This window comes from Vigna angularis, chromosome 4 (assembly GCF_016808095.1).
Source record: "Vigna angularis cultivar LongXiaoDou No.4 chromosome 4, ASM1680809v1, whole genome shotgun sequence".
In the NCBI taxonomy this organism is placed as follows: domain Eukaryota; kingdom Viridiplantae; phylum Streptophyta; class Magnoliopsida; order Fabales; family Fabaceae; genus Vigna; species Vigna angularis.
In genome coordinates this window covers 5,120,411-5,134,978 of record NC_068973.1, presented here as the reverse complement: position 1 = coordinate 5,134,978, position 14,568 = coordinate 5,120,411, and the positions used below count along the sequence as shown (strand labels likewise).

At 33.7% G+C, this 14,568-nt stretch overlaps 2 protein-coding genes across 3 annotated transcripts in view; both read left to right on the top strand.

The window, feature by feature from the left end:
* LOC108330161 (187-kDa microtubule-associated protein AIR9) overlaps positions 1-1,421 on the top strand; it is a 34,945-nt gene extending 33,524 nt beyond the window's left edge. For both annotated transcript variants that reach the window (XM_052875994.1, XM_052875995.1), the window contains exons 34-37: positions 280-338; positions 672-704; positions 799-930; positions 1,036-1,421. In XM_052875994.1, the coding sequence (XP_052731954.1) occupies positions 280-338; positions 672-704; positions 799-930; positions 1,036-1,212 (401 nt within the window). In that variant the 3' untranslated portion in view covers positions 1,213-1,421. The remainder of the gene's footprint in view (positions 1-279; positions 339-671; positions 705-798; positions 931-1,035) is intronic.
* Positions 1,422-12,726: 11,305 nt separating this feature from the next.
* LOC108318781 (repetitive proline-rich cell wall protein 1) lies at positions 12,727-13,475 on the top strand. Its single transcript, XM_017556322.2, has one exon. The coding sequence runs from the start codon at positions 12,735-12,737 to the stop codon at positions 13,251-13,253; it is 519 nt and encodes a 172-aa protein (XP_017411811.1). The 5' UTR covers positions 12,727-12,734; the 3' UTR covers positions 13,254-13,475.
* Positions 13,476-14,568: the final 1,093 nt, after the last annotated feature.

Sequence of the window (14,568 nt, the reverse complement as noted above, 5' to 3'; positions counted from 1 at the left end):
TTTATAAATGAGCAAAGCTAAAACTTAAAGGTGGTTTCAAAGTTGAAAAGAATGTGTATATATATATTCCACCTTGGGTGCCATTAACTGCCACAACCCCGATGGGTGCCATAGCAGTGGATATGCAAGAATATCTTTTTTTCTCTATATTTTCTACTGTCTTATGCAATATTGCTTCTTTGTTTTTATGATATGGATAGTTTGGAACTGTTCAGTTAACCATTGTTTTACAATTTTCTAGACAGAACGTAACATTGTATGAGCTTTAATTCAATGCAGAGCCCGATGTTCTTAAAGAAGTGAAGCACAACCTTGAACTTGGATCAGTGAAGTTTGAGGTGGGATATTTATTGTCTTTACAATGTTGAAAATGTATTGTTGATTGGGAAATTCATGTAACGCGCTATACAGCCACACTAATATGCCTTGCTAAGAAATCCATTTTGTCCAAGTACCTGAAATGTTAAGATATATTTTTGGATAGATGATTGCTGTGTCTTCACTTCGGAGTCTTCCTGTACCTCATTGATTCATTCTTTTTGAGTTTTGTTCTAAATTTTTATAGCTTTGCTCTAAAATTTGGTCTTTTAAAGTTTTGTTTTACCTTAATTTTGAGATGTTTAACCTTTAGTTTTAATCCTTCATGAGCTCATTTATGACTTTTTTGACAGGTATTATGCGACAAAGAGCAAAACTCAAAAAAGGTACTCTATAGTCATCTGATGTTTATGAATTCAGTTTTTATTGGTGGAAAAGCCCAAAAGGGACTGGTGCCAATTGTCATTATTTTTCTTTCAGATTTCATCAGTGGGCACATACGAGAGACGTATCCTTGAAATTAACAGGAAAAGGGTAAAGGTGGTAAAGCCTGCCACGAAGACTTCTTTTCCAACTACGGAACTTCGTGGTAGTTATGCTCCTCCCTTTCATGTAAGTTTGGTGACTTGGAAACTTTTATTCCATGATTAATTATATAATTTTAAACCCAGCTCATCATATTCTTGATTTTCTTGTATTGATCTTTAAATGTATCAGGTGGAGCTTTTCAGGAATGATCAACACCGTCTTAGGCTTGTAGTGGACAGTGAGAATGAAGCAGACTTGATGGTGCACTCCCGACACATTCGGGATGTTATTGTTCTTGTGATTCGAGGACTTGCTCAGCGATTCAATAGTACTTCCCTCAATTCCCTTCTCAAGATAGACACATAAACTCGGTTACATTGTAAAGTCATATTTGTTCCAGGAAATTAGGCTGTTGGGGGCAGTTTTCTCACATTTTGTTTGTCCTGGTGCTGCAATTGTTGTTATATTAATAGAGCAGTTTTTAATGCCATAATCATTGTAGGCCATTGATTCCAAGATCTATGCGGATGGCTCACACAGCATTGTCATTTAAAGATTTTGCGTTTTGAATTTTATTTGCATTTTAGATTAGGGTGATAATGAATGGGTAGTGCGTGGGTAGAGTAACTATTATAGTGTCTATGGTTTGGCTTTTGGCTTCCTATACCTCATCATTACTTACTAAATGCACTCACACTAACAGTGAAATACGCATTTATTGTACAACACAACCAGTGCTGCCACCGTTGTCATGTTCCAAAGAAAGAAGAAAGGGAGAACTTTGTAAAGAAATGAGAATGTGGAAAAAGCTTATTTCGAAAAACTCATTTTAGAATACATTTTATGTTTTGAAAACATTGTTCGGAAATTTATTTCATGCATTTAGTGAATATTATTCTAACAATTTTGGAAAGGTTTTTTGCGCAACCCCAATTTTTAAAATCTTATCAATATTTCAAACTAAGACATGCAAAGTATCAAACGTACAACACATTCAACAAAACTAATTAGGACAGTTGTAACAACCATAATTGAGTTTCTATGGTCATTGTAACAACCAAAGGTTTAGCAAACTAATTTCATGTAGAAATCAATCGGAGAGAAAGTTGTCTCATGAGTGAAGAAAGCTTGTCTTGGTCAATAATGTAGCTCCCACCAGCATAGCTTCATTGCTAGAGAATAAAACTTATGTCGCAACTGCTCTTTCGTGCAGGGAGATGTGAGGAAGAGCTTTGACTACGAAATTTAAAAGAGATTTATGTTGAACTTATTATAGTCAATCATAAAAGAGTGTTTTTTTGTCTCACCATGGTAAGTCCTGCATTTATAAAAGTATTACCGTGTCTTTTTACGTGTGTTATTTATGGGTAGGATGTAAATTAAGTGATGTGAATAGTTACTTTTGTGTTAGTATTTATTTTGTATATATTTAAAAAATAATATATTATGTCTCTAAATGAACAAAATATCTACATATTTTGAGAAAAAAATGAAAAATTAGTTAAAACAGGGTGTGTCTAATATTGTCTAAATTTTTTAAATTGAAGGTAATCATGGAAGAGCAAGCAATGAAGACGAAAAACTTACAGAGTAGGCAAAAGCGGCAAAAGTAATCTTGGAAAAGCAGAAGATCAAGAAGGAAGAATCTGCACACTGATATCATGTGAATATAAAATGTATATATTGTGTGCGGAAAAGTAAAGGAGTGCCCTTATATATAGGGTAGCAAAGGAGCAAATAAAAAACAGTAAAATAGGAACAAAAGGGGAAAAACTAATTACAGAGCATTCTGACAGCCCCCCTCAAGCTTGGCGTAGATGTTAAGAGTGCCAAGCTTGGAATTAATGCTATGGAAGGTTGAAGGAGGAAGAGGCTTGGTCAATATATCAGCAAGTTGTAGAGTAGTGTGTATGGGGAGGAGCTTTACAATGCCCTGTTGAACTTTTTCCCGAATGAGATGACAGTCAATCTCAATGTGCTTTGTTCGTTCATGGAAAACTTGGTTGGTGGCAATTTTGATGGCAGACATGTTGTCACAATATATGGTGGCAGGTTGTGGAAGAGGAAGATGGAGATCATTCATAAGATTGCTAAGCCACTGGAGCTCACATACAGTTTGGGCAAGAGCGCGATATTCTGCTTCGGATGAGCTGCGTGAGACCGTGTTTTGTTTTTTTGATTTCCATGATATTGGCGAGTCCCCCAAGTAAACAATGTAGCCAGTAGTGGATTTGCGAGAGTCAGGGCAATCGGCCCAGTCGAAATCACTATAAGCTTTTAATTGGAGGTTATTAGTTGCAGTTAGAAAAATACCTTGGCCAGGAGTTTGTTTGATATATCGTAAGATTCTAAAGGCAGCTTGGTGATGGAGCGTGGTAGGAGCAGCAACAAACTGGCTGAGACGATGTACAGCGTAAGTGATATCTGGACGGGTGTTGGTGAGGTAGATAAGTCTTCCTATTAGCCTCCTGAATGCAGCGGGGTCATCAAGAGGAACACCATCAGAAGAGACTTTGGTGGAGAAGTTCATAGGGGTGCTGACAGGAGCTGCATCAAGCATTCCTGTTTCTGTGAGAAGATCAATAGCATATTTCCTCTGGGTTAAAAGGATCCCTGCACTGCTTCTAGCAACTTCAAATCCCAAAAAGTAAGATAGATTACCAAGATTTTTTATTTTAAAATTTTGATTAAGCAGGTTTGTTATTTGATCAATATCATGAATATTATTTCCAGTGAGTATTATATCATCAACATAAACAAGCATTATAGTAATGTTATTCCCAGTATGCTTTGTAAAAAGGGAGTGGTCTCCAGATGTTTGTGAAAAGTTGTGAGAGAGAAGAAAAGATGATAACTTGTCATACCACTGTCTGCTAGCTTGTTTCAAACCATAAAGGGATTTATGAAGGAGACAAACCTGATTTTTACCTGTTGCAAGGACCCCCGGTGGTATTTGCATGTAAACCTCTTCATTTAAGTCACCATGTAAAAATGCATTATTGACATCCAATTGTCGGATGTGCCAATTTTTAGCTGAAGCTAAAGATAATATGAAACGAACACTAGTCAGTTTAACAACAGGAGAGAATGTATCAAAATAATTAATACCCTCCATTTGAGTATAGCCCTTGGCAACAAGGCGAGCCATGAATCTGTCTATGGTCCCATCGGCCTTGTGCTTTGTTTTGTATACCCATTTGCAGCCTATGGCCTTTTTGTTGGAAGGGAGAGTGGTGATGGTCCACGTATTGTTGTGTTCTAGAGCCATGATTTCTTCTTTCATAGCATGCCGCCAATGATCATGTTGTATGGCCTCTTTGTAATCCTGTGGATCAGTAACACTATCTAGAGAGAAAATGAAAGCTTTATATGCAGTTGATAATTTGGAAAAAGATAGGATATTACTAATTGGGTATTTTGTTTTAGTGGTACTATAAGAAGAGATTTGAAAATCTTTTAGATAAGGTGGTGGTTTTCTAATTCTAGTAGATCGTCTAGGAGATTCATTTTCATGATTTGCATTTTCTGCAGGGTCTTGAGTATGTTCATCATTTATGGTTACATTATCTATGGGAACAACAGTGTGATTGTGATCATCATTATGCATAAAGGGATTAGTAGATAAAGGTATCGAAACACACTGATCTTGTATAGAGGGGAAAGTAATGGCAGGAAATTCAGTTTCAAGAAAAACAACATTTCTAGAAACTTTAATATCGTGGCTATCAAGGTCATATGTAATGTAACCTTTAGTAGTAGGATGTAATTCGAGGAAGAGGCTGGGCTTGGCACGAGGATCAAGCTTTTGTCTATTGGAATGAAGAGTGCTAACATAACAGAGGCAGCCAAAGACTCTTAACCTGGAAATGTCAAAATCATTTGGATACAATCTGTCATATGGTGAACAATTATTGAGAAAAGGAGTAGGCATTATGTTAATTAAAAGAGTAGCATAGTTGAGGGCATATGTCCAAAAATGAGTAGAGATTTTAGAATGAAAAAGCAAGGCTCTAGTTACATTGAGAAGATGTTGGTGTTTCCTCTCAACTATACCATTCTGTTGAGGTGTTTCAATGCAAGAAGTTTGATGAACTATACCTTCAGAATTAAAATAATCAGTCATAGTAAATTCTTTGCCGTTATCAGACCGAATGATCTTGATGCTAGTTTTAAATTGATTTTTAACATATGCAATAAAATGAAGAATGTGTTGACGAGTTTCAGATTTATGTTTCATCAAATGTATCCAAGTATATCTAGTATAATCATCAACAATGGTTAAAAAGTATCTATGAGAATGCAAGGAGGGATTAGAGCATGGTCCCCAAATATCAATATGTATAAGATCAAAAGCATGGGAGGTACGAGTAATACTAGGAGAAAAAGGAAGACGTCTTTGTTTAGCAGTGTGGCAAGCATTGCAATTTTCAGTTCTAAAATCAATGTAACTATACTTTTGTCTCAAAATTTCTAGTCTTTTATCAGACAAATGACCTAGCCGATTGTGCCAAATGTTGTTACAATCAGATTTAGCAGGAGTGTGCTTATCTACAGAGTGAGTAAAATGTTGTGTAATGTTGGTGGATCCACGAAAGATGTACAACCCTCCATTGATATCAACTGAACCAGTCTTGTTGTTTGTTGTCAAATCCTGAATAAAACATTTTCCATTAGTGAAAGTAATACAGATATTATTATGTGCAACCAGCTTAGATATAGAGATGAGATTATAACAAAAATCTGGAATAAACAGAACATCTTTGAGAATAATATGTTCACTGATTTTAACAATGCCTTTATGTGTGGCGGTGGTTTGCATGCCATTAGGTAGATTAATGGTTACAGGAGTAATTTTTTCATAAGAGCTTAAGTGAGTGAGGGAAGAGGAAACGTGATCTGTTGCGCCAGAATCTAGAATCCAAGATATAATACCTTTGCCTTCATGAGAAGTAAGGGTAAAAACGGATTTACCTGTATCATTTGAATTAGATATTACAGAACTGATTTGATTAGTTGATGAGGTTCCTGTGTCGTGAGAGGGCGTGATAAGAGTCGGGAGAGCTTGATATTGTTGTTGTGTCAAGTGGACCTCTTGATCATTGGCATCTGAAGAACCATCATTCTTGGTATCTTGATTTGTAGTCATGAAACTTTTTCCATTATGGAGTTTATGACCCGGAGGAAACCCATGTTTCCTGTAGCAGACTTCAATGGTATGTCCAGCTTTTCCACAATGAGAGCAAATCTTCTTACCAGTAGTATTTTTGTTAGCTGGGAATCCATGTTTCTTGAAGCAAACCGATTCGTTGTGACCATTTTTGCCACAATAGGAACAAGTGACGATGCCGACAGCAGCAACGTGTTTAATTTCCAACCCATTGAGAAAATTATTGCTCATAACCTGTCTTTCTTGTTGTACAACATAGGAAAAGATTTTTGAAATGGGAGGCATAGGATCCATAAGCAAAACGTGAGACTGAATGTTACCGTATTGTTCATTCAGTCCGCGAAGAAATTGTAGAGTCCGATCTTCATGCTTTCGTTGAGCAATTGTTGAAATAAGTTTGCAAGAGCACTTGATTTCACAGGAGCAGGTCGGGTCAGGACGAAAGTTGTCGAGCTCATCCCATATTATACGCAACTTGGTAAAAAACTCTGTCACGGTTCTTTCCCCTTGTTTTAGAGCGGCGGCTTCATTTTGTAACTCAGAAATGCGTAGGAGATCTCCTTGGAAGAATCTTGATTTTAGGTCGTCCCATATGGCCTGGGCGCTATCCATCCAGAGGATGCTGCGGCGTATGTCCGGAGATACAGAATGTACGAGCCAAGAGACCACCATGTTGTTGCATCTTGTCCATGCGTGATAAAAATCAGCTTCCTTTTGCGGCGGTGTAGCGGTACCATCAATAAATTGAATCTTGTTCTTGGCACTCAAGGTTGTGCACATTGATTTGCTCCAAGCATGGTAATTGTTGGATTCTAAGAGAGGGGAAACAAGGGAAATTGCAGGGCTTTCGCTTGGATGAAGATACAAGAGACCGGAAGAAAGAGTATGTTCCTCCATCATCGTGGAATATCCTGTAAAAGAATAGGCAAAGAGAAGAAAAAAGGAACCAAAAAAAAAAATAGGGTTTAGAGGCGCAACAGAGCTCTTCAAAGGAAGAGTTCTGATACCATCATGGAAGAGCAAGCAATGAAGACGAAAAACTTACAGAGTAGGCAAAAGCGGCAAAAGTAATCTTGGAAAAGGAGAAGATCAAGAAGGAAGAATCTGCACACTGATATCATGTGAATATAAAATGTATATATTGTGTGCGGAAAAGTAAAGGAGTGCCCTTATATATAGGGTAGCAGAGGAGCAAATAAAAAACAGTAAAATAGGAACAAAAGGGGAAAAACTAATTACAGAGCATTCTGACAGGTAATGATGAAGTTACGAAAAAAACGAAGTTCAAGAGTGACAATGTCATAGTATTGTAAACAAACGTGTATTATTTAACAAAGTTTGAAAATAAACTATTACAAAGCTCATTATAGTATATTAATGAGTAATGATGATGAGAATGTTCTTTTGTATAATATTTTTAAATTATTTTATTAACTAATAAAGCTCTTGAATGATACAATATCATTAACTAATAAGTTTTAAGTGGTTTAATGAATGTTTGAGAGCAAACAAGACATTCTTTTAAACTTGTGGAGGTGAATGTTGACGTTTTTTACTATTTATATAAATAAATATATTTTATTTACTTTTTCATTTTATCTTTGTGGTACTTGTTAAATTATAAGTTAATTCTTTGTGTAATTATCACATGATATATTTTACTTTAATAAAATATAACATTGTATTTTCCATACTACATATAATTGAAAAAAAATGATAAAATTTATTTGTTAACATTTCCCTTTATTAATGTTCAACGTAATATCAAAATGCATATGACATTTGCTTTTAAAAAATATTATTAGTTTATAATTTTGTCTAATTATATATCATATCTTATTAAGGTAAAGTAGTTTCCTCAATATTTTCAAATGTTTTTTACTTTATCAATCATATTATGATTTATCCTATACTAAGGTTTCTTTAACTTCTTAAAGGTTTAATACATTATTTGATCTCTATTTTCAGGGGTTTGGTTCAAAGTAATCCAACCTTTTATAAAAATTCAGTAAGACCTCATATTTCGTTAAAAAATGTTCAATCCGGTCCTTTCCGCTCACGCCGTTAAAAACATAACGGTGCAAATGTCATGTCATCATCACCATCTCCAGACAAACCCTAATTTCTCTCCAAGAAACCCTAGCCGTCGCACCATCCAGCGCCGTCACCGCCATCCTCGCCGGCAGTCGTCCTCTCCAACACATCACGCGCCACCACCAAAGCGTCTTCTCCCTTCTGTTGCACCTCCATCACCTTCGCATCTCACCTTCGTTCTCGCGTCACCACCCAACGCGATCCCTTGCTATGTTGCAACCACCAATCTTCACCATTTTCACCCTCGCACCAGTCAAATCGTCGTCGCGCTAGCAGCACTGCTGTCCAATCTCAACCACAGAATCGTCCACCACTAACCACCAGCCAAATCGCCAGCTGCTGCAGATTGCAAATCGCCACTCTTCTTCACCACTAATCGCGCCGCTGCTTGCCTCCCCCTGCAACCACAATCAGATCTGCAAGCAAACCGTGGAGACCTGGGGTTTCTCGCATTCTTGTCGCATAGCTTTGGTGGTGGCGTGTGATGCGTTGGAGAGGACGGCTGCCGACGAGGATGGCGGTGACAACGCTGGATGGTGCGACGGTTAGGGTTTCTTGGAGAGAACTTAGGGTTTGTCTGGAGATGGTGATGATGACGTGGCAGAGACTTTTTTTTTTAAATTAAAAAATCATTTAAGTCCACCCACGGTGGCATTTGCACTGTTATGTTTTTAACGGTGTGAGCGGAAAGGACTGGATTGAACATTTTTTAACAAAATATGGGGTCTTACTGAACTTTTTTAAAATGTAGGATTACTTTGAACCAAACCCCTAAAAGTAGGGACCAAATGATGTATTAAACCTTTTTTAAATTAAAATGTCAGAATATATTTAATCTTTATCATTTGGTTTAATGATCTCAGTATGTATTAACCCGGGCCGGTCTCCACAACTTAATTTTCCTAAAAGTATAACATTGAGTGAATATGCCCAAGCGTGTTATGAAATCAAACTAAGTTTTTCAAATTAACAAGTTTGAATTTTTTGCAATACGGTACCACATCATAAGGAAAGAGAGATCTCAACCATATTTGTTAGGGGCACTCAGTTTTCCTTTAATTTCCACTATAAATATTACTCCAATTTCTTCTAGCTTTCACATTTCAAAGTAAAACAAACATTTATGGCATCATTGCTTCTTATTTTACAAACTATATATGTACAATTCACATTTTGTGCGTATAAAAGAATAAACTAAGGTAGCGAATAATAGATTTCTTTAATAAAATAAATTACTAAGAATTGGGATACAAAGTACTTTTAACTCAAAAAATTTTGGAAAATGTTACGAGTCTAATTTTGTTGAGACATCATAAATGTGTGATAGGGATATAAGTTTCCTTATCGAAATCTAAAAAGAATGGTTGGTCATCTCTAATGAAAGACTTCAGGGACCACTAGTTGTCCTATGGTGGGTGTCATGTTTCGATTTTAAGTTTGTTGAGTGACATCAATAATCACTAGTATAGGTTCTACACAACCATATTAAAAAGTAGATTTTAAACCTAATTCAATATCATAAAATCAACTTGTAAGGTGAAATTTGCACTCACTTACATACTCTAAATTGACTTTATGTCTAGTTGAGATGAGACTTCTAACACACCCCGTCACATCGAGACATCTCGTGTATGAAACTAGACATTAATGGGTGGTCTGATAGCGGCCTGACAGTGAGTGTAATGATATGTTCAACCAACACAAATTTCGTTAGAACATACTCTAACAATAACTCTGATATTATTATGTTAAAAATTGGACTTTAATTCTAACTCAATCTCACAAAATTATTTTGTTAGGTGAGTTTTGCACCCACTTATATACTCTAAACTAGTCTTATCACTAGTTGATGTGAGACTTCCAACATATCCCCTTCACGCCGAGGTATATACATATCGTGCTTAAGACTGGACATTAATAGGTGGTCTGATAATAGTCTGATAGTAGGTGAAACAATATACTCAACAAACAACAAATTTCGCTAGAATAAACTTTAAACCATGCTAAGAAGTGGACTTTAAGTCTAACTAAATCCCACAAAATTAGTTTGTAAGGTGAAGTTTCCATCCATTTATATATTCTAAATTAGTCTTATTTCTAGTCGATGGACTAATGTTTCGATCCCAAGTCTGTCGAATGACATTGTTTGGGTTAATCATCCATATTTTAAGGTATTGTTTGCTTTAGAGCCCGAAATTTCATCATAGTTTTATCCTTAGAATGTACCTCAAATAGTAAAAGAAGAAAATAATATTTAAATTGTCTCTGGTCTCTACTCTTTATGTAAAGTTATTATTGGGCATAGCATAAAAAAAAAACAAAAATAGTTTGGAAATAAAAGTGTGACTCTAATTTGATTAAAGAAAATAAGATTGAATAATATATAATAATAAAAACTCATAAACCCATTGATTAATAATTATGTCAAATTTTTTTATATGAGTTGAACTCATGTTTTTGTTGGTGTTATGTCTCATTTATAATCTCATCCATCCAAATTAAATCAATAAAAAAAATAGATCACAATAAATAAAAATAAATAATAATGAATATTATCCATTTATGCTTGACATGATATTATAAAAAGAAGTAGTAGTTAATATTTAAATCTTTTATTTTAAAAGGTGAAAAATGTAATAATGAACTGGGAATTTATAGTTGAAACTAATATAATAATACAATATGTGACCAACTAGCAAACACATAGAGATAACTTAAGTCATATAGATTTAAGATTTGACTCACCAAAAATTGACAAATGATGATGGCAACGAGTGTAGATGCTTAACAAAAGTCATCAAAACCCATAATTTATACGCAAAAGGACATTACCAAGAAAAAAAGAAACAAACTTTTGTATGACAATGACATAAGTTAGTAAAACGGTGATCATGCCATTGATAAATGAATTATTAGATTGTACGAATATTCTTTGATTGTAGTTTTTTTTGTTAATTAATTTTGTATTTCTGACATTTTCTTATTTGCATGTTTTTTTTAAGCACATCTATGATATAAATGATAATAATAATAATTATTATTATTATTTGTACCGAATTTAATATAAAAGGGATGGAAGAAGAATTTTAAGTAACATTTAAAACATAAAAATATTAAGAATTTTAGAACATAAAGGATCAAAGTGGGAGATGCATAAAATGCAAGGAACTAAAATGATATTTTAATCTTCGTATTTTGGGGGAATTAGTTTTCGTGATACTTTTCGTAATAAATATTAACGTATATAGTATTTTTAAAACATTACTAAAACAAATATCAATACGTTCTCCACTTGATATATAAATGAGAGGATTAACATAAAATGTAAAAATATTTATTCATTATGTACATAAGATTGTAATGCAAAATAAAACAGGTGAGTTATATTTTAGGGATGTAAGTGAGATGTTGAATTTAATTTAATTTAATTTAAACTCATACCAGTTAAGCTTTAATGGATTGAGATGGGATGAACTGGTCTTATTTAGAAACACGTCTCAATCTAATTATAATTGAGTTGAGTTGGCTCAACTCTTAAAAAAGCATATATTTATAAATCAAAATATTTAATGTTTTCTTTATAAGATTATTATAGCATTTTATAATATAAATATATATACAAAAGAAATTGTCAATTTATAGGAGATTGCTAGATTTAATATATATCGGTCAATGATATTATCAAATAAATTATTATGATCTACTTCTGAAAGTAATTAATATTCATTTTTCAAAAATAATTAACATATATTATTGATCTTATTTGTGACTTTATGTATTTCTTATACTTGATTAACTCTTATTTTGTTCCATATTTTTATAATTTGGCTATAATAAGGTTTTTTGATACAGAATAGTTCCATAGGAACATGTGTTTAAATATATGGATATGGTAGCTTCAAAACAAGAATGAACACTGAGCAGGGAGAAGAAGACCATTGTGAGATGAGAATTGAATATACAAAAGAATGAGAAGCACTTGTATAAAGATACAAAGTTCATCAAATATAAATATAAGGTGTGATATATAAAAGAGCACATGAATCACTCACTTCTATAATACCTTATGTAAGGTAATTAATTAATAATTGGCACAATTTTTCTTACACCACACACTTCTTTTTATCAGTATTTATAGAAAAAACAAGCTAAAATCAGTTTTCAAAATTTATACATAGTTAAAATTACAAAAGTTATTCTTTTATTGAATTTTTCTCATGCAGAATTCTTCTCTATGATAAAAGTTTTCCTTTTACATCTAATATAATAACAAATTTAAGAGAAAGTTTTACAGCAACTATAAGTCTGCAATAATGGAGATGCCAAGACTTAGAATTCAAACCACAATGAACATACCTAATTTTAAAGGAAGCAGTATCTCAGAAGCAACTATTCTGTACATGCTTATATGAACTTGAAATTACCTAGAAAATGGTGTAAAGTCCTTCCAAACGTACATAGGAAAGTGAGTGGGTTTGAAAAATATTCACACTGGTATGGACTTGTACGTTCATTTTTCAACAGCAACCACAAGAAGATTCACCTACTGAGATTGCACCTACTCCAAACTGGTATAAAAGGACATCATTGTCGTCTGTTATTTTCACCAACCAAGGAGATGAACAACATGGCGATGGTTTTCTTAAGCTCCCTGGTGCTTCTCTTTGCGGCCATGATTCAACTCTCTCAAGCACTAGCAGATTCTGACAACAAGCCACCTCTTTACAACGCTCCATCTGAGGCACCATCTTACAACCCTCCAACAACTCACAAAACACCCTCCTTTTATAAGCCACCAACTGGGAAAATCCCACCATTCCTGAAACCACCATTTTACAACACCCCTATTGAAAAACCCCCACTTTATAAGCCACCATTTTACCATACTCCACCCTACAAAACCCCACCTTTTGTGCCTCCGCTTTACATGCCACCCTCTGAGAAACCACCACTTTTCGTGCCACCCTTCAAGATACCACCTTTTCCCATGCCATCCTTTGAAAAACCACCACTTTCTGCACCACCGTTTCTCATGCCACCCTTTGAGAAACCACCGCTTTTTGTGCCACCCTTTAAGATACCACCACCACCACTTCAAATGCTGCCTTTCCCCAAGTTCTTTCCGACGTACTGCACCTGCTTCTGAAGCTTGCATTGATTTCTGCTAAATAAGAGGTAGCTGTTGCATGCTACCAGTATTGTTATAATTAAGGTGCAATGTAATACTTGTGTTGTTATGTATGGTTTTATTTGAATATTAAAAAGATATAACTGTTTTGTTTGATAATTACCAGATTTAATACATGGGCTTATCTGAATGTGGAAAATATAAATTAAAAGAAATAAGATTTTGATCGTTTATAATTTACTATAAATTACATTTTTGCACGTAGAAATATATGTGGTTATTATAACTTTGTCTAAAGAAATTAATGATCAATTAAATTAAACGAGTAACTTTATCTCGTGGATGGTTAATGATATAAATGTATGAAATAACGTATGCAATCATTGTTATGTGTTGAATGTGGTTAAATTTCCTTAAAAATGGTTATGTTCATGTTTATTGTTAAATAGTAAGTTTCTCACATAAAAAATTTCAAGCATCACCTAAATAATAATCACGAACAAAAGATGTTGCAATAGTTGATGCCAAAAATCATGACATGTTACACTTGTTAGTGACATGGTTAAGTGTTTTACACTTGATTATTATAAACATCTATTTTCTATAATTATAATAATAAAATGATTGAAAGTATAGGATCTTACCCATATATAATAAAGTAATGTATGATCCATCTTCTAGTTCCTAGTGTCTTCTCATACATAAAAGAATATAGAAAAATAAATATTGCAAGCTATCTACACAAACAAATAACTGATTGTTCAGGAAATCCAAAGTTTATTTTAGCCTAATCATTCTGAAAACAATAATTTATGATGCATTATAAATTGTTCCAAAAAAGAAAACACCTAATTAATTAAAGGATGTCCTAGAATGATCTTTCCCTAAAGAATACTAAATTCGACAATTGTTAGTTTAACATAGTTGAGAAAAAAAAAAAAATACCCTTGCCATGTTTTTTTTCTTTTTCATTTTTGTATTATTTTGAGACCAAAGTGCAGTGACTCTTGGCTATAATGTGTAACCTAACCATAATATTACACTAACACAATTTTCTTAAAAAATATTTATTATCTAAATTTTGGAAGTTTGACTTATATATCATATATGTTTTTCTTAAATTATAAAAAATATTTGGCTTTTTTAACAACAACAAACTTTTAAAAATTAAAATAATTTACCTTTATACAAATAAGAACTAAGAATACTATATAATTAAATTTAATGGACTAATAATTACTTTTGAATTAAAAAATCACTTTTAATTTCCAGCATTAAAAAAATATCTTTAAATTGTGAGAATTCAAAAGCCATTTTTTAAATGTAAAGGACA